Here is a 26,894-nt window from a genome sequence, read left to right as displayed (position 1 = left end):
GAAAAAGGATTTACAAAGAGATTTTTTAAAAATTCCTACCTTCTAGGAATTTTGAATTTGTAACTTCTGTGTAAATATGAACATTCAAGAACCTCTTTTTGTCTACAATTGTGACACTAAATGAAGCTGTCTGCCAAGTGCTCCTGTGATTAAATTAGCTGCAGCACCTGATAGAGGTGGGAATTTGGCTGGCTTCGAAGAGACTTCTGGGCCCTGGGGAGCAATGCTTGTGCCTAATGACCAGGCTGGTTTGCCCTGCTTTCCTTTGACATTAGCCCTTGGAAATGGGTTAGCTCTCCAACCAGGTAGACTACCTCCTTCTCCTTGCTCCAGAAGAGAGAGCTTGTGCTTAGCCTGGTCACTCCACATTCTCAATCACATGAGCCGTCACTCATGAAAAGGCTTCCGTCCTGGGCTGGGCTGGCAAGCCTGTCACCTCCATCGCTCAGAGCAGGGGCTTTCCCAGGGAGGGCCTCCCACCTCAGAATGGGGCATTAGCATCTGAGTTGCAGCAACAGGCACCTCGGGAGCTGAGGCCCAAAACCCCACATGAATTTGCCACTGCCCCTGAAAAGTAATAATTTTAAAAAAAGAAGAAAAGAAGATGTTCTATTTTCATTCAAGAGAAGAGAGAACAGAGAGAGAGAAGAGTTACATCCAAATGTAGAGTATTTTGTGGAGACCATTGGACCCAGTTATCAGCAAGGTAGACCCTTGGGAAACTGCTTAACTTCTATCGCTAAACTGGGCCACCCCCTGCAGGAGTTTGGAGGAGAAACAAGCCAGGTTTCCAGAAAGGTGGTAGCACAGTCAGGTGACGTGAGTGGCACTGACCAGAGGGCGGGAGAGCACCCTGAGCCTCCTCTGCAGAGAATTCTCTGGGGCCCAACCTCCCTGGCCCAGGGTCCCCCACTGTTATTGGTAAACAGGAGCTGGGCAAAGAACCTTCCTTCTTGCAAGGCTTGGACTCAGTCAAGTTCATTCACAGGGCAGGTACTACAAACCCTCCCCTCCCACTTTGTCCCAGGTCCAGCTGTTGTTTGTTTCCTTCTGGGATCTGGTATCTTCAATTATGTTGGGGGAGGGAGGAGGCCCCTTTGGGGGAAAAGGCCTGAGTAGTACAATTTTTGTGATAGTACAATTTTTGGAAAGGAGCTTCATAGCCGTAAGCCACCTTGTCTGCACCTTGTCTTCAAACTGGGATCCAGCAGCTGAGCTCTGCCAGACCCAGAGGCCCCCCTCAGGGCTTGAGAGCTCAGGCATGGGTGATTTCACAGCACCCCGCCAGCCTTAACCATTGCTCTCTCCAAAGTGCTTGGAAAAACAGAAATGAGATATGAACTGACTTCTTAGGAGAAGCAGCATTACTCCCATTCCCCCTTTCCAGCGGCAGAAGAAAATGCACAGTGTGCAGTTTGGGCTTAGGATAAACAAAATGGGAGTGTGACCTGCTTTCAGTTTGTAAGGCTTACCGAAGGAGACGGGCTTCCGTGGGTGGGAGGTAAGTGGCTTGCCCTGTGGGAGAGGGGTCTGCCATCTCTCTAACCACTGTCTCTCTTGACAGTTCAGCCCAGGGAGCTCATGTATCCATTTTGGCAGAATGACACCAAAACCCCTAAAGTAGACGATGGAAGCTCACCTGAGATCAAGCTGGCCATCCCTATTTTCTTCTTCGGGGTCCCTTACCGCACTGTCTATGTAAGTGGAGGCGCAGCCCATGCAGCTTTCCCTTTGTCGCTAAGGATAGTAAAAATACTTTGTTCCAGGGCTTCAGGAATAGAGGAAGATTTATTGGCAGCCCAAACTACAGGCTCTGAGGTATCATGAACTGATTGATCTTGTGATTAAGGTAGTCAAAGGCATCTTTAATGGCTAATGTTCATAGTATACAGGACAATCAATTTCTTTTGTAGGTGATTAAACACAGGCAGGAAGCAGAGGCCCAGTATCGTGAACATTATTTCTGCCACTGGATAAGATAAAAAGATACAATGAACCACAACAGGAGCAGTATCATTTTTCTTCCCCCCCTGGGGGTGTGAAGAGTTTGAGTATCTGTTGTTCTTAGGCTTCCTTCCAATTTGAAGCAGAGTCAGAGCATAGTAGACAGGTAATCAATTATCTCATTAAAGTCGTTTGCCAATTCTGCCACACTCACTGGGTCTGAGATATGCTATAGGGCTCCATTGTCAAATGTGCATGAAGAAATGGTGCCATTGACTGTTGGAACTCTCCTGGGAACCTGTGTTCTCATGTTATTTTTTTGGTTCGTTGGGTTTGCTGCTAGTTTAGACCATTGGATTTCGAGAAGGTTAACAGTAATTGAACATGTTTTTATCTGGCCTTACAGGATTGGGTGTGGCATATGTAGATTGTATCATGTCCTATTATAGTCTGGTTCTTGCCCTGGAGGAAGAAATGAGGCCCTAAGCACCTATACCTCTGGCCCTCTCTAAATCTGAGACACCAACATTTGATTTACAGCTCAGGGCTGAGTCCCATTAGAAAATAGTTTCTTGTTCTGTTGTGTAACCAATGGCCCTTGAATCTGCAACATCAGAGTCACTATGGCTCTTATTAGAAATGTCACTTTTCAGACCACACCCCGGACCTGCTGAATCAGAAACTCTAGGAAGGGAACCCAGGAATTTTTCTTTTATTAAGTCCCCCAGGGGATTCTGAAGTCCACCAAAGTTGGAGAATAACTGATCTTGTCTACAGAGTATAATTAAAACACAAAAGCCATCACCAGCTTCCTCTGCTGGTCTCTGTGTTTTAATTGCATCCAGGATTCCTTAGCAAACACATTTATCTGGCATCTTGAGATGCCTTTTATGCTCTATTCACAGGAGAGCTTTCTTAGTCTGGAATAGCTGACTGTGAACTTCAGAAAGCATTGACCTGATTTTGGAGATGAGAAAGGCACAGAGGATTTCCATTCTGGAAGCCTTAATCTCACAGATAGCTGGAACAAATGCACTTAGTTGAGCTCCTTTCTCTTCCATGTGCTGTGTGATATGGAGTCTGAGAAATTCCTGTCTTTGCAAAAGGAGTCCACCTTTTAATTTGGGAGAGATTTATTTGAGGGTAAATTGGTGCTAAGAGTTTCCAGCACTTTGAGTGAGCAGAGCAGTCTTTTTTGAGCCTCTGTTGTTCACTGTGTTATTCACTGTTATTCACTTGCAAACAATAGACTCTTAACATCCTTGTAGCTGGGTCTCCAGTTTCCTTTCCAAACTCCACACCCTTGCTTCCAAAACAGACTGATAGAGCCTTGTCCTGTGCACAGAGAGCTTACTTCTGGTTCCATGTCCTTGTCAGTGCCCATAATATTAATAATCCATATGAATATAAAAGTTAGAATATACAGAAAATTATCTACAGGTTTTCTGTATCAACCAATTACAAGCATTTCCATGAGCATTTCTGTGTTGAAGCCACAGGCTGAAGTCAGCCCCGTCCACTGACACACACGGCCTCAGGCTCAGACAGGCAGGTTGTCTGCAGGCCCTGTGTCCACAGCATGTACACACTGGCTTCTGTCACAGTAAGATTTCGTAATTTACCGAGTTTATGAAGCTATTTGCAAATCATGAAAAAATCACCACGAGGTACAGTAGAGCAGTTGTGACATCTATAGAAGTCTTTTAAATGTCTCATCCAGAGCAGGATGCATTTCATCCTGAGATCTCAGTTTAATGATGAGGTATCTGACTTGTCTTTTTCTGACACTCCCCACTTGTCACAAATAGAAATCAGATCTAATATACAGCTTCTCAATTTTTTAATTTAACTTTCAGCTTCCCTGTTTCATTCTTCTGTCCTTTTTTGAATCTCTGACTCTGGATCTTCTTTATTGACCACACTGCCCAATCAGACACACACACTCACATACACTCACACAAACACACAGCTACACACTCACTCATATTCATGCAAACACACACGCACACTCTCTCACATACAGTCACACAGCCACACACTCACACACACACTCAGACATACACACAACTAAGTCGCATTAGATAAATATAAACAGAGTTATAATAACAAACATGAAAATGAGACTGATTATTAGTAAGAAATGCAGTTGACTAAAAATTGAAAGTAAAGAAAACCAATGAGTGTGAAGTAAACAAACCTCCTGGTTGAGCAATGTTTGGGAGTTCTAATTCAGTGGAAGTTGTTTTTATTCACAGAAATAGGCAAATGTCTGTCTTGGAGTAGGACTCCGAAGTTGTCATGGCCTCAGACCCACTGTGCCAAATCTCTCCTGTTTTCGTAGGTCAATAACAATGGAGTCGTGTCCTTCAACGTGCTAGTGAGCCAGTTCACACCAGAGTCCTTCCCCTTGACGGATGGGCGGGCCTTCATTGCTCCATTTTGGGCAGATGTGCACAATGGGATTCGAGGCGAGATCTATTACAGAGAGACCATGGACCCTGTCATCTTAAAAAGAGCCACCAAGGACATCAGGAAGTACTTCAAAGACATGGCAACCTTCTCTGCCACCTGGGTTTTCATTGTGACCTGGGAGGAAGTCACATTTTATGGAGGGAGCAGCACCACACCTGTAATAATTCACATTTTCTATTTCCATTTTATGTTCTAACATCTAATTATTGTCTGTTTTCATTACTGGGAAGGAGTCTAATTGTTAGAGCTGAGGATGGTCCATTTCCTTGAGTTAAACTAATGAGTCTTGCCACTCATTTTCCAGGAAACAAAGTGAGATATACTTAAGCAGTCCAGTCAGCCATAGTATTTCAGAAGATCGCTAACCCCATATTACTGATCAATACAAATGTGCAAACAGAACCCAGCCACAATTTTCTTTTAGCAGGTAGCACTTCTGTTTTGCAGGAAAGGGATCCAGGCGCTGAGGCCTGATTCAGGCCATGTGGGCAGATGCCCATCAAGGACCCAAAGGTCCTTGATCAGAGGATCAAGATCAGAGTATCTTGTCAGAGGTGCAGATGCCTCTCTCATCAGCTTATTTCACTTTTTTGTCTTTTTTCACAAAATCTGGCAGGACAAGAAAAATAGGATACTGGCTTTGGGAGTAAAGGACCTGACTCAATTTATTATGTTATGACCTTTTTTTTATTGTGACAGGGGCTGGCATTCCTATTTGATGCTAATTGGAGTAGGTGATTAAAGTGTTTCCTGAATAAAGTTTTAACATCTGCTCCAAAATCCCAAATGAGCAGTGAAATAAAAGTCAAATAAGAAAGATTATCACTGGCATTATAAGCAGAGATAATCAACTTTCCACATAAAGGAACAGAACGTACTTTTCACAAAAGCCTATAGCTTGTTTGGGTGACTTTGGCAGTGGAGATTTTTGAAGGAGCAGGTGCATCTTCATCTGTATAATTTCCAATAAGCAAAGACACTAAAAAACCTGCCCTCTGCTTTCCTAGTATTATTTCCAGTTCCATCTGTTTCCCAATTTTCTTGACAATGAGTTGGCTGCTTGGGGATGGAACAGAAACTAGAGCTAGAGACCGAGGTGGAAAGTACTGGGCTAGCGCCTGTGTTTTAGCACCTCCTGACCAGAGCATGAAGATGCACCTGATCTCCAGGGGATTCTGGGAAACAGAGACACAGTTTAAATAGGGGATGCACTGGCTAGAAATAACCTCTAAAAAAGAGCTAATTTTCTTCTGTCATGCTATGGCTTGCTAATGACTCCTCGGGTGATGTTTTTTGTCCTGTAAGCCTCATACTTACAGCGTTAGAATGTCAGATGCCCACAATTGATACATTTTAGTGTTTGTGGAGAAAAAAGAGAAGAAATGCCCATCAAACGCTGACCACCAATTTCTAAAAAAAACTTCCACTGCCAATAAAAATAGCAAGATAATTTAGATACTTTCTGGTTTGTAATTTGAAGTAGATTTCTGGACTAAGTGAAAACTGTTTCAACAAGGATGAATGAGGTAAAATCTTAATGTTCTGAGTTCCTTGGAAAAAAACATAATGCAGTCCTCACAATTGCAGAAGTGTCTATCCATCCGGTCTTGAAATTGACCCCCTCTTCCAACTCCTCATTACCCCAGGTTCCCCCTCCTCTGTAGGAATATCACCAGGCCAACTAAACACCAGGCATGAGAGGTCTTTAAGAGACAGAGGGTCTCATGGATACCCAATGGAAGGGGAAGGAGAAGGAAACAGATTTACTCTAAGGAAGGAAAACTAATATTTATTGAAGGCTCACTATGAGCCCAGCTATCTATGATAGGCTATGTTTGCATATCATACGAGCCCTCACAAGAATGTTTCATAATAACCACTCTCTGCATTCAAGGTGAAGGACAGGCCCAGACAGATTCTTTCTGGGCCCTTGCTCAAGTGGCAAGAAAAGAGATTTGAACCTCAGAGAAGGCAGAGCAGGGTTCAAACTGGTCTCTTAGCTCTGAATCCTGAAGTTTTTCCTCCAAGTATATTAGAAGTCCTCTGGAGTAAAGAGGGTTTTTAAGAATTTGAAAACATAGTTTCACAAAAAGAGATCTTGGATGAGTCTCAAAACTGATGGTGGAGAGATGTATATGTGTGTGGGAGGGCCAGAGAGCTTCTGAGTGCCCTTTGGATGGCTGGTTGGTCTTGAAGTAACTTCTGGGGTCAGAAATATGTTGCTCTCAAGACCTGCTTGAACCAAAGATATTTCCAACTTTATTTCAGGAGAAGGAATTCACCTCCTGAAGGAGAAGCCCAGTCTACAGGAGGGTTTAGCTTTAGTCCTTGTGTGACCTTGACCTCGTGCCTCTCTTGAACCTGACCCTGCAGTGACCTTACAAAAATCCTGAGCTCACTCCTTTGTCCCACTTTCCTTTTCGATAGAGCAGAGCCAAAGCATGGAGGCATATACCTGGGTGACTCTATCACAAACACCATCAGCTGTGGCAACCACAGAGCTTGAGAAAGACATCCTCATTTACAAAGGGCTTTTCTCTCCTTGTACCTTGTCTCCCTCCCTGGGAACTCTAGGATGGGCAATTTGGGGCTTCCAAGATCCTCTACTCAAGTTTGATTACACAGGATAAGGATTTGGGTCTTTGAACCTGACAGAATGTTAACCAGGATAGCATCCAGTAGCTGAGGAAATACAAGGTTTGAGTGGAAAAGGTCAAAGCAGTCCCTCCTTTTAACTCTTTTTATTTTAATTTCCTGGAAACATGTGTCAAGGGGTAGGGATGAGCAAAGGGGGACAGACAGTAGAGGACAGTGTTTGCTATGGCTTGTTTCCAGGGCTGTTTGCAAGGCTAGTTTGAATTTGTGTAACATCTCTGTCCTAAACAGTTTAACACTGAGACAGTGTGTAAGGACAGTGTGGGAAGAGATGGACTGGACTGAAGAGATGGACTGGTGCCTCTCCTGTTATCCGTTCCTGGGTCATTGTGAGATGCAGCAATTCATTTCCCTGAGCTTTCACTTTTTCAAACTGGAAGATAGGACTGCCTCCCCAACAATTGCCCGTCTTTGCGTTGGTGTGAGGTACAGATGTGTGTTGAGAATCTTGCAGATATAAAGTGATGCAATTAAGGAGCAATTCCTTGCCCCCCCCCACCCCCCCACCCCCCCACCCCCCGCCAAATGCTCTATAAAATCCCTTTCCAAGTGCCATTTTAAAAAGGGGAGCCATCTCACCCAAATCACCAGTGTTTTCTGGGAGGTGAGAGACACAGCCCGCACCACCACCTCAGTCCTCTGTGCGGCCTCCACTCGCCACTCAATCTGCTGGGAGTGGGTGCTTGCGGCCCTTTCCCTGCCCAGACCATTTCCTACAGTTTATTCCAATGCCGCCATCTATAGGTGCTTGAGTACACAACAAGCTGAGCCGACCTCTGAATTTTGTCTGGTTGAAGTCAGAGTGTGCGAGCGGGGCTGATGAGTCAGCCTCTGGGTTACTACCCTCAGGCCATTTTTATTTTAGGTGCTCCGTGGCACACAGCTCGTTTTTTCCACTGGAGGCGAGAACAAATCCGGAGAGAAGGCGGAGTGTGAGGGCTGGCGGAGCAGCAGCTCCAGCTGCCCTGGGGCAAGGGCGGGTGGTGCCGAGTGCAGGGAGCCACAGCGCTGAGAGCAGCTCCTGGGGAGAGCGGGTCTGAGCCCAGCCCTTCCCATCCTTCAGGTGAACACGTTCCAGGCCGTCCTGGTGTCTGACGGCTCCTATACATTCACACTCTTCAATTATTATGAAATCAACTGGACCACTGGGACGGCCAGCGGTGGCGACCCCCTGACGGGCCTTGGGGGAGTAATGGCACAGGTAGGTGGTTCTCCGTTTCACCTTCCTCGGCACGTTTTGAAGCCGGGCCTCTGCTTCTATGCTTCCCCTGCCACCCACAGCCTTTAACCAGGTAGATTGAGAGGCTCGTCCCATCCATCCGGAATACCTCGATCAGGGCATAGCAGGAAGCAGACCGGCCTTTCTCACCTATAAGGGCGGCCCAGAGACTGCAGGGTCCCCTGATTTCAGGGGTGCTAGATTCTGAAAATAAGGTATTTATTTGGGCAAGTTAACCAATGGGGGTAGTGTTCGTGCTCAAAGTCTTGTCTTCCTTTTGTGCTCCAGGCAGGATTTAATGGTGGAAACCTCACCAATTTCTTCAGCCTCCCAGGGTCAAGAACCCCGGATATTGTGAATATCCAGGAGACCACAAACGTCAATGTTCCAGGCCGCTGGGCATTTAAAGTTGACGGGAAAGAAATTGACCCAGCCAATGGCTGCACGTCCAGAGGTAAAGGAGTTCCTCTTCTCTATAGCAAAGCAGAGTCTGTTCAGTTGAGCTGGGGAGGCAGGCTTTGAAGCCCCGGAGCAGACATGTTTCAAGGCCCTACGGTTTTGACATCTCTCAACTTGGTAATGGAAGTCAAGATAATGTAGCATGCATATGTATCAGACCAATAACTGAAATCCTGCATTTGCGGTTCTGCGGCTTATGAAGTTCTTGCCTGGGGTATGAACACAGTTCTCCATTTGCAACAACTGCAAAGGAGACAAGGATCTTGGATGATTTCTCAAACAGAGGGACAGAAGGAAGCTGTTCTGTTTAACATCACCGTTGTTGTCATTTCCCTCCTTTAATTTTTTCTCTCATCTTCACTCCTGCTCTGCCACTGGCACTTTGTAGATACAGGAGTTGTCGAACTTGAAGTGTTGCCTGACCTCTACAAGAGTAAATCAGTGTTAGACTGTATGACTAAGAAGAAAGAAAAAAGTGCCATAGTCTTTAGGGTAGCTCTGCCTAAACTCCTCCCAGCAGCAGCAAAACCTGTAGGAACCTGGGGGAGGCTCAGTAGCGGCCTAAGGACTGTCTGTGTGCACAAATGCAATTAGACCTCAGTGGGTTCCCTTTACATCAACACCCAAAGTTTGGGGTCCTTTCTGAATGATCAGAACCTCTTGGATGTGCAAGAGGCCCAGGGGTCTCACAGAAACAGCCAGGTTTATAGATACCTGCTTCCTATGTGTACAAAAGTATTCTGGAAACAGCATTTCTGTTAATATTTCTGCTCCTAGGAGTAGAGACTAGAATCAGTAAAGCACCACCCCCCCATCCATTTAGCCATCAAGCCATTGCATATTTCCAAGAACAATTTGAGACCCAGGAGTTGCTAGCTGTGCTGTTTGTTCTGAGGAAGAAGGTGATCTCACCCCCCCCCCCCCAGAGGCATGGTGGAGGAGAAGAGTGCCACAGGAGCCGTGAGGGTAAGGTGTAGGATGCAGTGTGGTAGACAGGAGTGCAGGGGAGGGCAGAGGGTAGCTCTGGGGAAAATGCTTTCAGATCTGTAAAGAAGTTTTGGAATGGGATGAATATTCCAGGAAGTCTTTTGCTTCCTTAGACAGAAAGCCTGGCTTGGTGACCTGCATGTCTCTGCAACCCCAGGGTCTCAGGTTTCTCTTTTGGCTCAGGTTCAAGTTATACAATATGCAGAAAAGCCAGGTTCACCTTATCTGAAGCCCCAACGCCCTAGGCATCCAGTCCCTGCATTGTGGTCAGGCTCATGACGCCTCTGCCTTTGCTGTAAGAGAGATAAGGTCATTGTGAAGGGAGTCTGCCTGGACATCTTGGCCCTTCAGACTCTGCAAAGTCCTCCAAGTTCAGACTAGCAAATATCTTAGTGTGAGACTGGTATTAAACCAGACAGAAAAGAATCTAGCTTCAAGGCTCACCAGGATTTCAGAGTTTGAACTGAAACCCTCCTCCCTTACAGAGTGTAACTACAGCTTCACTCAGGTCTGTGAAAAGTACCAAACCAACACCCCATTCTCTCTCTTCGCTTTATGGCCTGGACTGGAGATCTGCCCAGCCCCACACCTCCCCGTTGTCCAACTGTTACCGTGCTGACTGGCCGTGGCTGTGCAGCCCAAGTGACCAGAGACATCCTCTCAGTTGGGTCCTGGGTTGGAGTCAGATGCCATGCTAACAGGAGCATTGGCTTGCAGAGCTATGTGTTGAGTAGATGCCAGCTGTTTAGAGCCCTCACTTTGATTTCACTCTTTTCCCCCTGAATTATGGGTTTGGGTTTCACATACAGGAAAAACTCAATATCCTTATACAGACTCCTATGTATTTGTATGTGCCCCTGGACATACACCAATCTAACAAGACTGAGATTTGGCCTGGTGATAGCAGATCTGGTTTATTATATCATCATTTTGCAAGGAAAATTATCTGAGAGAGTTTTACCTTTTCATCCATACCTCCTCTATGCAAAGGCATTTACCTCAAATTTACTGGATTCTGAAAAGGTAGTGGCTGGAGATTACACTGAGAGGAGACTGTTACAATGTTTGCAGTTGGGACCAGGGCCAAAGGGTGCCAAGGTTTGAGGGGCCTTTCTCAGTGCTGATGTGTATGACCGACTGGGAATGTGAATAAATCTATTATCGCATTTTGGGACCCTGTGCTCACCAAGTATGAAACCTAATTGCCTGCTGAGATACAATTATTCCTATTGAACAGACAGAGAGAGGACTTTGGGGAGCAGCCATGCCTTCAGCTGGGGTTAACCTTGCAGCTTTGTGCTACTCACTGGGTCAGGGGTGTCAAGCTCATTTTCACCAGCAGTCACATCAGCCTCATGGTTGCCTTCAAAGGGCCAAATGTAATTTTAGGGCTGTATAAATGGAACTACTCCTTAACTAGGGGCAAGGAGCTTGGCACTGCTGTCAGGTAGAAACAAGGTGACAGGCCGGATAAAACAAGGTGAATGGCTGGATTCAGCACATGGGCCTTGTGTTTGCCACCTGTGCACTGGGTAGTCAGTTTTATAAAAACATGAGAAATCTTTTCAAACTACAGTTTCAAACTACAGCTACTCCTGGTCTACCACATTATTTATATATCTTAATGTTGTGTGTTTGATACTTGCCTTTTCAGAGATTCTCACTTTACAAATGCCCCACCTTTGTTGGTGGGCACCAGCCTTGTAGAGCATCACTGTACCCCCTGAGACAGGGCTCAGGAAAGAACACTGTCCACATTTACGGGCTAGAGAACCGAGATTGATGGAAATCGACTCAGTAGTCCAGTGGTCAGCTGCAGAGCTGTGACCATTGCCCAGTTCCCTCGACTCCGACCCCCAGCCAGGGACTGTCACAGCTCTCAGCCCTGAGTTTTCCTAGTGTCGTGGAAGGTTGATGTTAACAACTGGCAAGTTTCAAAAGTTTTGATGGGGAAGATCATTTATTTAGGGAAATGTCTTTAAAGACTGATTGTCTACCAAATAAATAGTAGTTGAATACTTGAAAAATGAGCATATCCCTTAAAACCATGTCCTCGCCTCCAACTCGTTCTCCTCCTGTCAGCAGATAAAGGGAGAGAAGTGCGGGGCTTTGCCAGCGCCTAGAGTGAGAGGAAAGACAAGCTGTACAGACATAAGTTTTGTCGAAGCAGCATCTGTAGGATTTGTGAATCCTGGAAGATGCCAAGCAAGAGGTCAGCCTGTCCTAGTGTCTTCCCAGAAAGACTGGGATTATGTATGTACATCTGACCCCAGGTTCATGCTATTGCCCTTTTCTGCCATACACTGTATTTTCCTCAACAAATGTTTGCTGAGTGAGTAGATGGATGAATGAGTGAACAGTGTTGCTGAGTTACCTGGGTAAGCCAAGTCTTTCGTGGGAATACTCTTCCTCTTATTGCTGAAAGGAAGTCTGTCACTCCTGTGTGTCACGGCACTTCCCATAGATTAAGACAACATGTCTTTCCTCAAATAAGAGTGTGCTCACCCACATGGAAAAGATCATGCCAAGAGCTTAAGCTGGTTTCAGACAGACGCACTAGGAATCCTGACTTCACCACTGAGTTGCTCAGTGATCTTGGATGAGTTGCTTGAATTCTCTTAAGCCTCAGTCCCCTACTGGCCAAGAGAGGGCAACAATACTTACCTCATAAGGTTCCTTTGTGGATTAAGTGGTATAGTGCAGGTTAAGCGTTTAGCCCAATGCCTGGCACAGAGGTAAGTGCTCAGTAAATGTTGGCTCTGATGTCATTATTCTCCAGGACAGTTCCTTCGGCGAGGGGAGGTGTTTTGGGAAGACCTGAACTGTACCATCAAGTGCCGCTGTTTGGATTTCAACAATGAGATCTATTGCCAGGAGGCCTCTTGCAGTCCCTTCGAAATATGTGACCCCAAAGGCAAATTCTTCTACTGCAGCCCCGTGGAGACCAGTACGTGTGTAGTGTTTGGAGAGCCACACTATCACACTTTCGATGGCTTCCTCTTCCATTTCCAAGGCTCTTGTGCCTACCTGTTGGCCCGGCAGTGTTTGCAGACTTCCAACCTCCCCTTCTTCAGTGTGGAGGCCAAGAATGAACACCGGGGAGGGTCAGCTGTCTCCTGGGTGAAGGAGCTGTCTGTGGAGGTGAATGGCTACAAGATTCTCATTCCCAAAGGAAGCTACGGAAAAGTCAAGGTGAGACACCCTCTGTTCTTCACAGGGAGATGGAGAAGACAGTTGCTGTCTGCACCAAAGAGACACATGGCTCTTCCTGCCTTGTAAAGACCTTGTGACATTCTCTGCTAAGCTAAGTTTTATTTGTACAATCTAAGCTCCCTTCTTAACATGTCTGTCTCATGTCTCAGGGAGTTTATCTTAAAGCACAATTCACATTCCTGGTTCCCTCATGGGCACTGGTACATTCACACACACAGACACACACAAGTTCAAGCTCAGCGGTAACTGGGAAGACAGGTAAGTTTAGTTTCTCAGCACAGACTTTGATGAACCACTCTCACCTCCCCATCCCATCTGCCCAAGAGATGCTGCTGCTTCATTCTCCAGGAAGCCTCCCAGCTGATTGGTGCCTTCTGACACACTGCCTGTGTAGGCACCTGCAGAGGGCTTGGTGACCCTGTAGAGAGGCCTGGGTAGGAAGGACATGAAAGCTTTGCCAAACATCCCTTTCCCAGATCCCTCATTCCTGTCTGCAAGAAGAGAGAAGGCCATGGCTGTCTTCCAGTCTGTTCAGTGCATGCAAATAATCCTTGTCACTGTCCACCTGAATTTCAAGCAGGCGCATTGTCAAGAGAGGCAGAGTGATAAGCCACTAGCAATTACTATGTGGAGGCTTCAGCTTTCATAATGTTGATGTAGACCTATTACAACCATGTATTTATTCAAGCACTAATAACCAAGACCCTAAGTGGCTGTTTGCTGCAAGCCATGCAGTCCAATGGAGGTCATCACAGAGGTCACAGAGCAGAACTTAATCCAATGCAGGGGGTTCTTTCTTCTTTATAATCTGTTGTAGTTTTAATTGATACAGAATGTTCAACGAGATGCCGGATCAAGGAAGTAATTTCACTTTTTCTGGTTCTGCCCTTCTTAGGTCTTTGAAGCTAGTTTGTGTTGTAATTAGAAAAATGAACTATTACTGTGGTTGCTATTTGGTTAGTCTTCCTAGAGGGAGTTCTTTTTTTTTTTTTTTCCTAGAGGGAGTTCTTTATTTCAAATTGAAGGTAACAGTTTGGGGACAGAAGTTCAGAGACTTTCCTCTTTAAATTTATGTTGTGCTGTTGGGCGCAATACTTATCCTTGTAGGTAGGTGCTAATGTTTTCAAGCTAGGAAAAATTTCACTAGCTTTCCCTTACTTCCTGTGTTGTGGGATGATGTGTACAATATCTGCAGTTGAAAAAGAAAGCTTTGTGCTTTATTCTTACTTTCCATTGTCAGACTTTTATTTTTTGAAGGAAAGAGGCATTAACATTCCTTTTAGACCCTGCAGCTCTGCTAATTTTGTGTAGCTCTTATCCATCTTCCAAGTTTAGGGTGTCAATTCCTCAATTTTCTGTAGCAAGAGGGAGAAGTGGATGTGAATGTAAATGTATCAGAAAGAAAATGTTCCGTGATTCCAGCTGCCAGCTAACAATGGCTTCCTTTTCCTTTGGCCAAATGGCTTCCAAGTTTCTCTGAATAAACCTCCTCTTCTGGAGAGCGGATAGGTGGAGGGTAACTGAGCTCTCAACCAGGGTGAAGTGGGGACAGGGTGCAGGATGGGAAGCGAGAGAGTCTGATACGCCTGCAAGGCAACTGACATCTTCAGATGTGCTAGACCAGGTTGGAGGAATGTCCTTGCAAACTAGAGATTTCCTGTCTCCATATGCTGGGCTGAGGAGCCAGGTTCTGCATAGAGATTTCCCCCTTTGAATTATTTCACATAACAAAATAAACAAAATAAGCCAGCTAAAATCCATGTATAATAAACATGGCCTTGTAGCCAATACTTGTCAGTTTTCCTATTTCTCCCCCAGATACATCTGGGCAGTTTGTGCTCCAGTGAAAAGCACTGAGACCACACAGCATATGGTGATGAGGAGCTCAGGCTCTGGGTCAGAGTTGCTCCATCCCTGAGCACCACTGCCCACTGAGTGGCCTTTTTGAGCTTTATTTTCTCCATTTGTGAAATGGGTGATAGCATTGAGGAGGCAGGGCTGTGGGGCTGTAGTTGGCTGCCTTCCTGAGTCCTGGGAAAGAGAGAACAGGAAGCAATGGAAGGCACAGCACAGAAGCCCAGCCAGTGAGAGGCAGGCCGGCCTTGTCACCCATGTCACGCAAACCTGAACCTTAATTTCTCCACCTGTGGAAGATGGCGATGGCTTGAACATAGAGAGAGGAAGGGGAGCACAGGGGTGAGATTCACCAACCACAGTTAATCAAGAGTGAAGGGCAGACTGGAGGAAGGACATGAGATTCATGTGTGGGGGTAAGAGCTCCCTGGGAGCTCCTACTCTGAACACTGCCAGCTACAAACACAGGGACTCAATAATGCGTGGTTTAAACGGAGACATGTGAAAGCAAAAGGAGATGCAGTGAACTTAGGCCATGAAAAAAGCTAAACTGGCAATACCAGTGCCTACGGTTGCCAAGGGGTAAAGTCGGTCTCAGTGGGACAAGGTCCAATGCAGAGAAACTTTGGGAGCTGCTGCAATATTCAGAGACAGTCTGACAGTCTGCCTGTGACTGCTGCTCTGAGACACATAGCAGAAGCTTAAGTAAGAGAAGAGCATTTAGTAATGGATGTGCAGTTGACCCACAGACAATGTGGGGGTCAGGAGCGCTGACCCTCTGCACAATCGAAATTCCACATATAACTTTTGAGTCCCCCAATATGTAACTACCAATAGTCTACTGTTGTCTGCAAGTCTTACCAATAACATTAACACATATTTTATACATTATGTGTATCATATACTATATTTTTACACTAAAGTAAGCCAGAGAAAAGATTAAGAAAATCATAAGAAAGAAAAAGTATATTTACAGCATCTACTGAAAAAATGTTCATATAAGTAGATTCACACGGTTCAAATCCATGTTGTTCAAGAGTCAGCTGTACTTGGGATTAACAATTATACCAGTGTTGGAGAAGATTCCATTGTTTACATCTCAGTTTAGGGCAATATGTAGTTACCACCCAGAACTCTTACTAGTTGACCTTTAGCTCCTAAGGTTATTCTTTCTACTCCTAGCTCTCTGTTGTTGGATGGCTTATTTCTTTTTTAATTGAATTTATTGGGGTGATATTAGTTAATAAAATTAAATAGATTTTAAGTGTACAATTCTATAATACATCATCTGCATTATAGATGCATTGTACTATGTTCACCACACAAAGTCAAGTCTCTTTCCATCACCATTTATCCCCCCTTTACCCTTCTCTACCTTCCTCACCCACCCTTTCCTTGTGGTCATCGCTGTACTGTTGTCTGTGTCTATAAGGTTTTTTTAATCCCTTCACCTTTTTCACACAGGCCCCAAACACCCCTCCCCTCAACAGCTGTAAGTTAGTTATCTGTATCCATGAGTCTGTTTCTATTTTGTTTGTTAGTTTATTTTGTTTATTAGATTCCACATATAAGTGAAATCATATGGTATTTCTCTTTTTCTGGCTGCTTTATTTCATTTGGTATAATACTCTCGAAGTCCATCCAAGCTGTTGCAAAAGGTAAGATCTCTGGGTTCTTTTCCAGGCTAAATAGTATTCCATTGTAGAAATGTACAACAGCTTTTTATTTATTTATTTATTTTAAATAACCTTTTATTTTATTTTATTTTATCTTATTTTATTTTTAATATATATTTTATTGATTATATCATTACAGTTGTTCTATTCTCCCCCTTCATTCCCCTCCACCCGCACACTCCCTCCCCCACCATTCTCCCCCGCTTAGTTTATAACTATGTGTCTCAAGTTCTTTAGATTCTATATTTCCCCTACTATTCTTGCCCTCCCCCTATCTACTTTCTACCTACTCTCTATGCTATTTTCTGTACCTTCTCCCCCCTTCTCCTCCTCCCACTCCCCTGTTGCTAACCCTCCATGTGTTCTTCATTTCTATGGTTCCACTCCTGATCTAGCTGTCCTCTTGGTTTGCTTTTGTTTTAGGTGTGGTTGTTAATAACTGTGTGTTTGCTGTCCTTTCACTGTTCATATTTTTCATCTTCTTTTTCTTATATAAGTCCCTTTAGCATTTCATATAATAAGGGCTTGGTGATGATGAACTCCTTGAACTTGACCTTATCTGAGAAGCACTTTATCTGTCCTTCCATTCTAAATGAAAGTTTTGCTGGATAAAGCAATCTTGGCTGTAGGTCTTTGGATTTCATGACTTGGAATACTTCTTTCCAGCCCCTTCTTGCCTGTAAGGTCTCTTTTGAGAAATCCGCTGACAGTCTGATGGGTACTCCTTTGTAGGTGACTGTCCCCTTATCCCTTGCTGCTTCTAGGATTTTCTCCTTCATTTTAATCTTGGCTAATGTAATTATGATGTGCCTTGGTGTGTTCCTTCTTGGGTCCAACTTCTTTGGCACTCTCTGAGCTTCCTGGATTTCCTGGAAGTCTATTTCCTTTGCCAGACTGGGGAAGTTCTCCTTTATTATTTGTTCAAATAAGTGTTCCACTCGTGGCTGTTTCTTTCCCCCTTCTGGTACCCCTATAATCCGGATGTTGGAACGTTTAAAGATGTCCTGGAGGTTCCTAAGCCTCTCCTCATTTTTTTGAATTCTCATTTCTTCATTCTTCTCTGGTTGGATGTTTTGTTCTTCCTTCTGGTCCATTCCATTGATTTGAGTCCCAGTTTCCTTTCCATCACTATTGGTTTCCTGCGCATCTCCCTTCATTTCAATTAGTTTAGCCTTCATATGCTCCTCTAATTTGTGACTATAATCAACCAGTTCTGTGAGCATCCTGATGACCAGTGTTTTGAACTGTGCATCTGAGAGGCTGGCAATCTCTTGGTTGCTTAGAGTTATGGGCTCTGGGGCTTTGAGTTCTTCTTGCGCCATCTTTTGGGCTGTTCATGCCTGTTAGGTATCAAGATTGGAGCCCTAGGTGTTCACCAGAGCAGGGCAACTCAGTTGCTGGGTTGTGAGGCTGTATGTGGGGGCGGGGTCAAAGAGGAGCAATGGCAATCTTGTCTGCCGCCTCTTGCCGCCGCTGCCGCCACTGCCGCCGCCACAGGTGCTGCAGCTGCCACCGTCCCCGGGGCCGTGCATTTCATGCCACTGCACCCGAGTGTGCCACCGCCGTCAGCCCTCCACCACTGGGTTCATCCACAGGGGCCTGTGCTGTCCATCTCACTGTGTGTGAATGTGCGACCACGGTCAGTCTGCCCCACACCCTGACTGTGTCCAGGCTGCCTGGGGGCCTAGGTCGGGGGATCTTTCCTGCCCGACCCTGCTCCGCTGCTGGTTCTGCCCCTCTTACCGTCCTTACCTTACCTTACCGGTAGAACGGTTCCTTGTTGTTGGACTTCCGTATAGTTCAATTTTCTGTTCTTTGGCTGTGTCTTTGTTCTCCAGACCTTTGTTGTATTCAAACTTGGTTGTGGGAGAAGGCACAGTGTTTCCACCTATGCCTCCATCTTGGTGGAAGTCCTAAATGTACAACAGCTTTTTTATCCACTCATCTAGTGATGGACACTTGGGCTGCTTCCAAACCTTGGTAACTGTAAATAACATTGGAATGAACATACCGGTGCATATATTCTTTTAAATCAGTGTTTTGGGTTTCTTCATATATACCTATACTCAAAAGTGGAATCACTGAGTCATAGGCTGTTCCATTGGGGTTTTTGGTTAAAGTTTTTCTTTCTTTATTATTGTTTATGCTCTTGCAGTTCTATCCACTTTTCCTGTTTTTTTCCCACTTCCACTCATCCCCTGACCCCTTCCCTCTGGCCATCACCACACTGCTGCCTGTGCCTGAGTCATGCATGTATTTTCTTTGGCTGACACCTTTACCTTCCTTCTTCCAGTTCCATCTTTCCCCGCCCCCTGACAGCTGCCAGCTTGTTCCACGTGTCCATGCATCCGTTTCTATTTTGTTTGTTAGTTTATTTTGTTCATTAGATTCCACATATATAAGTGAGATCATATGATATTTTTCTTTCTCTGATGGGCTTATTTCATTTAGTGTAATACTGTCCAGGTTTATCCCTGCTGTAGCAAAAGGTAAGAGTTCCTTCTTTTTTATTGTCATATAGTATTTCATTGTGTAAATGTACCAGTTTCTTATCCACTCATCTACTGATGGACACTTGAGTGGTTTACAGATATTACCTATTGTAAATGATGCTGCTACAAACATAAGGGTGCATGTGTTTTTTAGAATGGTTGTTTCAGAATCCTTAGGATATATTCCTAGAAGTGGGATTGCTGGGTGAAACAGCAGTTCCATTTTTAATTTCTCAAGAAAACTCCATACTGTTTTCCATAGTGGCTGCACCAGTCTGCATTCCCACCAAGAATACATGAGGGGTCCCTTTTCTCCACATCCTCAACAGCACTTGCTGTTTATTAAGTTATTGATGATAGCCATTCTCACAGATGAGAGATATCTCATTGTGATATTAATTTGCACTTCTCTGATGATTAGTGACATTGAGTATGTTTTCTTATTTGTATTGGCCATCAGTATGTATTCTTTGGAGCAGTGTCTGTTCAGGTCCTCTGCCTATTTTTTTTAATTTATTTAATTATTTTTGAAGTACAGTTTTCTGTCTATTATGCCCATCCAAACTCATCCCCCATGCTTCCCCCTCCCTTCCATTTCCACCCTTCTCAGTTGTAGTCCAGGTATGCTTTATATATGTTCCTCTAAGTCCCTCCCCTATTTCCCCTGAAATTCCCTCCCCTCTTCCCTCTGGTCACTGTCAGCCTGTTCTCTATTTCAGTGTATTTGATTATATTTTGCTCGCTTGTTTGTTTTGTTGTTTAGCTTCCTGTTAAAGGTGAGAACATACGGTATTTGTCCTTCAACACCTGGCTTATTTCACTCAGCATAATGCTTTCCAGTTCCATCCATGTTGTTGCAAAAGGTAGGAGTTCCTTCTTTCTTTCTGCTGCATAGAATTCCATTGTGTATGTGTACGATAGTTTTTTGAGCCATTCATTTACTGATGGGCACCTAGGTTGCTTCCAACTCTTGGCTATCATAAATTGTGCTGCTATGAACATTGGGGTGCATGTGTTCTTTGGGATTGGTGTTTTAGGGTTCTTAGGATACAATCTTAGCAGTGGAATTGCTGGGTCAAAAGGCAAGTCCAATTTTAGTTTTCTGAGAAAATTCCATACTGTTTTCCATAATGGTTGTACCAGTCTACAATCCCACCAACAGTGGACCAGAGTCCCCTTTCCTCCACACCCTCTCCAACATTTGTTGTTTATTGCTTTGTTTATGATAGCCATTCTCACCGGTGTAAAGTGGTATCTCATTGTAGTTTTAATTTGCATCTCTCTGATAGCTAGTGATATTGAGCATCTTTTCATGTGTCTCTGGATCCTCTGTATGTCCTCCTTGCAGAAGTGTCTGTTCAAGTCCTTTCCCCATTTTTTAATTGGGTTAGTTGTCTTCTTAGAGTGAAGTCGTGTGAGTTCTTTGTATATTTTGGAGATTAAACCTTTGTCTGAGGTATCATTGGCAAATATGTTTTCCCATACAGTTGGTTGTCTTTTTATTTTAATGCTGTTTTCTTTAGCTGCGCAGAAGCTTTTTATTTTGATGAGATCCCATTTGTTTATTCTTTCCTTTATAGTCCTTGCTCTAGGGGACATATCAGTAAAAATGTTGCTGCGTGAAATATCTGAGATTTTCCTGCCAATGTTCTCCTCTAGGACTTTAATGGTGTCATGGCTTATATTTAAGTCTTTTATCCACCTTGAATTTATTTTGGTGTATGATGTAAGTTGGTGCTCGAGTTTCATTTTTTTGCATGTAGCTGTCCAGTTCTCCCAACACCATTTGTTGAAGAGGCTATCTTTACCCCATTTTATGATACTGCCCCCTTTGTCGAATATTAATTGACTGTAGAGATTTGGGTTTATTTCTGGGTTCTCTATTCTGTTCCATTGGTCTATGTGCCTGTTTTTATGCCAGTACCAGGCTGTTTTGATTACAGTGGCCTTGTAATACAGTTTGATATCAGGTATTGTGATCCCTCCTACTTTGTTCTTCTTTCTTAACATTGCAGCTGCTATTCGGGGTCTTTTATGGTTCCATATAAATTTTTGAAGTGTTTGTTCTATGTCTGTGAAATATGCCATTGGTACTTTAATAGGTATTGCATTGAATCTGTAAATTGCTTTGGGTAGTATGGACATTTTGATGATGTTAATTCTTCCAATCCATGAACACGGTATACGTCTCCATTTGTTTGTGTCTTCCTTGATTTCTGTCTTCAGTGTTGTGTAATTTTCTGCATACAGGTCTTTAACCTCCTTGGTTAGATTTATTCCCAGATATTTTATTTTTCTTTTTGCTATATCGAATGGGATTTTTTTCTTGATTTCTGCTTCTGCTGATTCATTGTTAGTATACAGAAATGCCTTTGATTTCTGGATATTGACTTTGTATCCCGCTGTTTTGCCAAATTCATTTATTAGTTCCAGCAGTTTTTTGGTAGAGTCTATAGGATTTTCCATGTACACTATCATGTCATCTGCAAACAGTGACAGTTTTGTTTCCTCCTTTCCGATTTGGATGCCTTTTATTTCCTTTTCTTGTCTGATTGCTGTGGCTAGAACTTCCAATACTATATTAAATAGAAGTGGTGAAAGTGGACAACCTTGTCTTGTTCCTGATCTTAGTGGAAAAGCTTTCAGTTTTTGCCCATTCAGTATGATGTTGGCTGTAGGTCTTTCATATATGGCCTTTATTATATTGAGGAATGCTCCCTCTATTCCCACTTTGCTGAGTACCTTTATCATAAATGGGTGTTGTACCTTATCAAAAGCTTTTTCCGCGTCTATTGATATGACCATGTGGTTTTTGTCCTTGCTTTTGTTTATGTGGTGTATTACATTTACTGATTTGCGGATATTGAACCATCCTTGCATCCCTGGGATGAATCCCACTTGGTCATGGTGTATGATCTTTTTGATGTATTGTTGGATGCGATTTGCCAATATTTTGTTGAGGATTTTAGCATCTATGTTCATCAGTGATATTGGCCTAAAGTTTTCTTTCTTTGTTGTGTCTCTATCTGGTTTTGGAATTAGGATAATGCTCGCTTCATAAAAAGAGTTTGGGAGTTTCCCATCATTTTGGATTTTTTGGAATAGTCTGTGAAGAATAGGGGTTAGCTCTTCCTTAAACGCTTTGTAGAATTCTCCTGTGAAACCATCTGGTCCGGGGCTTTTGTGTGATGGGAGTTTTTTGATTACTGCTTCAATTTCATTTGCTGTTATTGGTCTGTTCAGGCTTTCTACTTCTTCTTCATTGAGTTTTGGAAGATTATATTTTTCTAGAAATTTGTCCATTTCACCTAGGTTTTCAAATTTCTTGGCATACAGTTCTTCATAGTAATTCCTTACAATCCCTTCTATTTCTGTGGTATCAGTTGTAATCTCTCCTCTTTCATTTCTGATTGTGTTTATTTGTGTCCTCTCTCTTCTTTTCTTAATGAGCCTACTTAAAGGCTTGTCTATTTTGTTTATCTTTTCAAAAAACCAACTCTTGGATTCATTGATCCTTATAATTGTGCTTTTGGTCTCTATGTCATTTAATTCTGCTCTGATCTTGGTTATTTCCTTCCTTGTACTTGCTCTGGGCTGTCTTTGTTGTTGTTCTTCGAGTTCTTGCAGGCGTCGGGTTAGGTTGTTTGTTTGAAATGTTTCTATTTTCTTTAGGTAAGCCTGTATTGCTATGAACTTCCCTCTCAGGACTGCCTTGGCCGTGTCCCATAAGTTTTGGGTTGTTGTGAGTTCATTTTCATTTGTTTCCAGAAACTTTTTGATTTCTTCCCTAATTTCAATCTTGACCCATTCGTTGTTTAATAGCATACCATTCAGTCTCCATGATTTTGGGTGTTTTGGGTTTTTTCCTTTGGGGTTGGTTTCTAATTTCAGTCCCTTGTGGTCAGAGAAAATGCTTGGTATGATTTCAATTTTCTTGAATTTGTTGAGGCTCATTTTGTGTCCTATCATGTGGTCTATCTTTGAAAATGTTCCATGTGCATTTGAAAAGAATGTGTATTTAGCTTCTTTGGGATGAAGCGCTCTATATATATCAGTCAAGTCCATTTCTTCTAGAGTTTCGTTTAATGCTGCTATATCTTTGTTGATATTTTGTTTGGAAGATCTGTCCATTTTTGACAGTGGGGTGTTAAAATCCCCTACTATAATTGTGTTGCTGTCAATATCTTTCTTGAAGTCTTCTAGGATTTTTCTTATATATTTGGGTGCTCCTATGTTGGGTGCATATATATTTATGATGTTAATGTCTTCGTGCTGGATTCTTCCCTTGAGCAATATGAAGTGACCTTCTGGGTCTCTCTTTATGGCCCTTTTTTTGAAGTCTATTTTGTCTGATATTAGAATTGCTACCCCGGCTTTTTTTTCTTGTCCATTTGCTTGGAAAATTTGTTTCCAGCCTTTCACTTTTAGTCTGTGATGGTCTTTTGTCCTGAGGTGGGTCTCCTGTAGGCAGCATATGTGTGGGTCATGCTTTCTTATCCATTCAGCTATTCTATGTCTTTTGATTGGAGCATTTAATCCATTTACATTTAAGGTTATTATTGATAGGTACTTATTCATTGCCATTTTTGTACCAGAGTTCCTCTCTGTCTCTCTCTTTTCCTTCCTTTCCTTAAAGCAGTCCTTTTAGTATTTCTTGTAGAGCTGGTTTGGTGGAGGCATATTCTTTTAGACTTCTTTTGTCTTGGAAGCTCTTTATTTGGCCTTCTATCTTGATTGAGAGCCTTGCTGGGTAAAGTAGCCTTGGTTGTAGGCCTCTGGTTCTCATTACTTGAAATATTTCTTGCCAATCTCTTCTTGCTTGGAGTGTTTCCATTGAGAAGTCAGTAGCTAACCTTGTTGGGGCTTCCTTGTATGTTACTTCCTTTTTCTCCCTTGTTGCCTTAAAGATTCTCTCTTTGTCTTGAAATTTTGCCATTTTAATGATGATGTGTCTTGAAGTGGGCCTCTTTGGGTTCCTCTTAAATGGGACTCTGTGATTCCTCAATTCAGGTGACTTTATCTCTCATTAAGTTAGGAAAATTTTCTGTTATTACTGTTTCAAGTAGGTTTTGCATCCCTTGTTCTTCTTCTTCTCCTTCTGGTAGTCCTATTATTCAGATATTATTACATTTCATATTGTCTCGCATTTCTCTTAATCCCTCTTCATTCTTTTTGAGGCTCTTTTCCCTTTCTTGCTCTTTCTGGGAGATTCTTTCTACTGTTTCCTCCAACTTGCTGATCCAGTCTTCTGCCTCATCAATCCTGCTTTTCATTCCTTCTACTGTGTTCTTCAGTTCCAAAATTGTATTCTTCATTTCCTCTTGGCCTTTGCTGATGGTTTCTATTTCCTTTTTCATGTTGATATAGGTTGCGGAGAGCTCATTGTAGCTCCCCTCTAGTTTCTGTTAGCTCATTGAATTTCCTGACAACCAGTGCTTTGAATTCAATATCTGATAGCTGACTTCTCTCTCTTTCATCTAACATTATTTCTGAGACTTCCACCTTTTCTTTCATTTGAGCATTGTTTCTTTTTTTAAAAAAATATTTTATTTATTTATCTTTAGAGGGGAAGGGAAGGAGAGAAATATCAATGTATGGTTACCTCTCGTGAGTCTCCCGCTGGGGACTGGCCTGCAACCCAGGCATATGCCCTGACTGGGAATCGAACTGCGATCGTGTGGTTCGCAGGCCCGTGCTCAATCCACTGAGCTACACCAGCCAGGGTTTGGGCATTGTTTCTTTGTCTTCCCATTGTTTATGAGACTCTTCTTGTTAGCCTCAGCTTCTTAAATTGATCTATTCTGACTCCCTGGGTTTATAGTGTGAACTTCTGTGGTAGAATACCTGTGAAATTCAGTGGTGCAATCTCTTGCAGGTATCTTGATGTTCTCCACTTTCACCTACTACTTTCTTTGTGTGTGTGATCAGTTGGAGGGGGAGGCAAATGGTTTATGACAGCAGGAGAGTACTTTATGATATTTACAGTCACAGTTGGTAGAGCAGAGATAGAAGATCTTTAGGCTATATATAGTGTTAACTCTAATCTTCAACCCAATTTGCCACTTTTAAGAAAGGGTAGACTGTAGATAAGTCTCTTGTTGGGGAGGGAAGGCTTGTGAGTTGTATCTAGAAAGCAGTGAGGTTACGGGTGGTCAGATTTTGAGGTAAGGAAAGAGTAAAAAATAGTAAATAGACATAGCGTGTGAGCAAGTAGAGTTAATCACTACAGTAATAGAATTCAGGAACCTGTAAAGTGGGCTAAGATCCAAGAGATGTGTTGTGAAGTATTTACAGTGGCATAGAAAGCAATAAACAAACAAACAAACACACAAAAAAGGGCAGGAGAAGTGAGGAAAATGCAATAAGTTTGAAATGAAAGGAAGAAGGACTAAAACAGGGAAAAAGAAAGGAGAGGAACAAAGTACTGAAAGACATAGCAACAATAAAATTTAAAAAATATACGATTATTGAAAAAAAAAGTTAAAAATAACTCCAAACCCTCTCTTGTTGGTTTAAAACTGTCCAATCCGGTTTTTCTGGTTTCGGCAGGACCCCTCTGTGGCCTGGGTTGTAGGCCCATGCGCACCCCTGCGTGCCAGGCAGGCTACCAGACTGCGGTGTGGTCGCCTGCCCACGCGACAAGCTGCCTGGGTCCCACGGCATCTGGTACTGGTCCTTCCCAGTCCTGTGGCTGGGTGAGAAGCAAGTCAAGCTGCCTTCACAGGAGAACACCTCAGTCCACTTTCCAATAAAAACTTCTCCAGAAAGCCTGACTCTCAGCCTAGCCCAATCCCCAACCCGACCGTTTAAGACAATGCTCCTCTCAAATTTCCTGAGCTGGTGGGCTGGTGGGCTGGCAACCACAGAGATCGCAACTGAACACGGCTCCCTGTCCTTGCCACCCTCCCAGCAAACCTAGGTAGACAGGTCTCTGCTGCCCAGCCCCGCCTAGATGGGGAGGGATGGAGCCAGCTCTCTTCCAAGGACCCCACAGCTGGCCCAAGGCTCCATTGGGTGCCGGGCTCCTGATGAGTCCTCCGTGGCACTGGCTGCAGACGGAAGCCTCTACATCCCTAACGCAGCAGCAGCAGCATCGGTGGCTCTGAGGCGCTGCGAGCTGGCCAAGGGCAGCCGGCCCTGCCGCTGCCGCTTTTGTCTTTACTCACAGGTGCTGGGCTCCTGATGAGTCCTCCGTGGCAGATGCCCCTGTTGCTGGGCGCAGACTCTACCTATTTTTTAATTGGATTGTTTGGTTTTGGTGTTAAATTTCATGTATTCTTTATTAATTTTGGATATTTCCCCTTTATCACATGTATTATTGGTGAATGTGTTCTCACATTCAGTAGGCTGTCTTTTTGCTTTGTTGATGGTTTCCTTTGCTGTGCAAAAGTGTTTTAGTTTGATGCAGCCCCCTTTTTTGTTTGTTTCCCTTGCCTGAAGAGGCATATCAGAAAAAAATATTGCTACAAAAAAATGTCTGAGATTTTACTGCCTATGTTTTCTTCCTGGATTTTTATGGTTTTGAGTCTTACACTAAAGTATTTAGTACATTTTGAGTTTATACTTGTGTGTGGTGTAAGGTGGTTTAGTTTCAGCTTTCACACATATTTGTCCTATTTTCCCAGCACCACTTACTGAATAGACTGTCTTTATCTCATTGTATGCTCTTGCCTCTTTTGTCAAATATTAATTGAACGTGAAGATGTGGGTTTACTTCTGCACTATTCTGTTCCATTGATCTATGTGTCTGTTTTTATGCCAGTACCAGGCTGTTTTGATTACTAAGATCTTGCAGAGTCATTTAATATCAGCTAAAATGTTTTCTTCAACTTTGCTCTTATTTCCCAAAATTGCTGTGGCTATTTGGGGTCTTTGTGTTTCCAAATAAAGTTTTGGAATATATTTTCTAGTTCTAGGGAATAT

At 43.4% G+C, this 26,894-nt stretch overlaps 1 protein-coding gene across 1 annotated transcript in view; it reads left to right on the top strand.

The window, feature by feature from the left end:
* The window catches only part of LOC118975235 (tubulin-specific chaperone cofactor E-like protein), a 200,603-nt gene that overhangs the window by 71,371 nt on the left and 102,338 nt on the right, over positions 1 to 26,894 (top strand). The window contains exons 9-13 of the mRNA XM_037029070.1: positions 1,565 to 1,698; positions 4,286 to 4,573; positions 8,135 to 8,272; positions 8,579 to 8,744; positions 12,516 to 12,928. Of these exons, the coding sequence (XP_036884965.1) occupies positions 1,565 to 1,698; positions 4,286 to 4,573; positions 8,135 to 8,272; positions 8,579 to 8,744; positions 12,516 to 12,928 (1,139 nt within the window). The remainder of the gene's footprint in view (positions 1 to 1,564; positions 1,699 to 4,285; positions 4,574 to 8,134; positions 8,273 to 8,578; positions 8,745 to 12,515; positions 12,929 to 26,894) is intronic.

The sequence above is a fragment of the Sturnira hondurensis genome, unplaced genomic scaffold (genome assembly GCF_014824575.4).
Source record: "Sturnira hondurensis isolate 20B ecotype Veracruz unplaced genomic scaffold, ASM1482457v3 Scaffold0020184, whole genome shotgun sequence".
NCBI classification, from domain to species: domain Eukaryota; kingdom Metazoa; phylum Chordata; class Mammalia; order Chiroptera; family Phyllostomidae; genus Sturnira; species Sturnira hondurensis.
The sequence above is the reverse complement of the archived record's forward strand: the minus strand, read 5'-3'. Positions and strand labels throughout refer to the sequence as shown.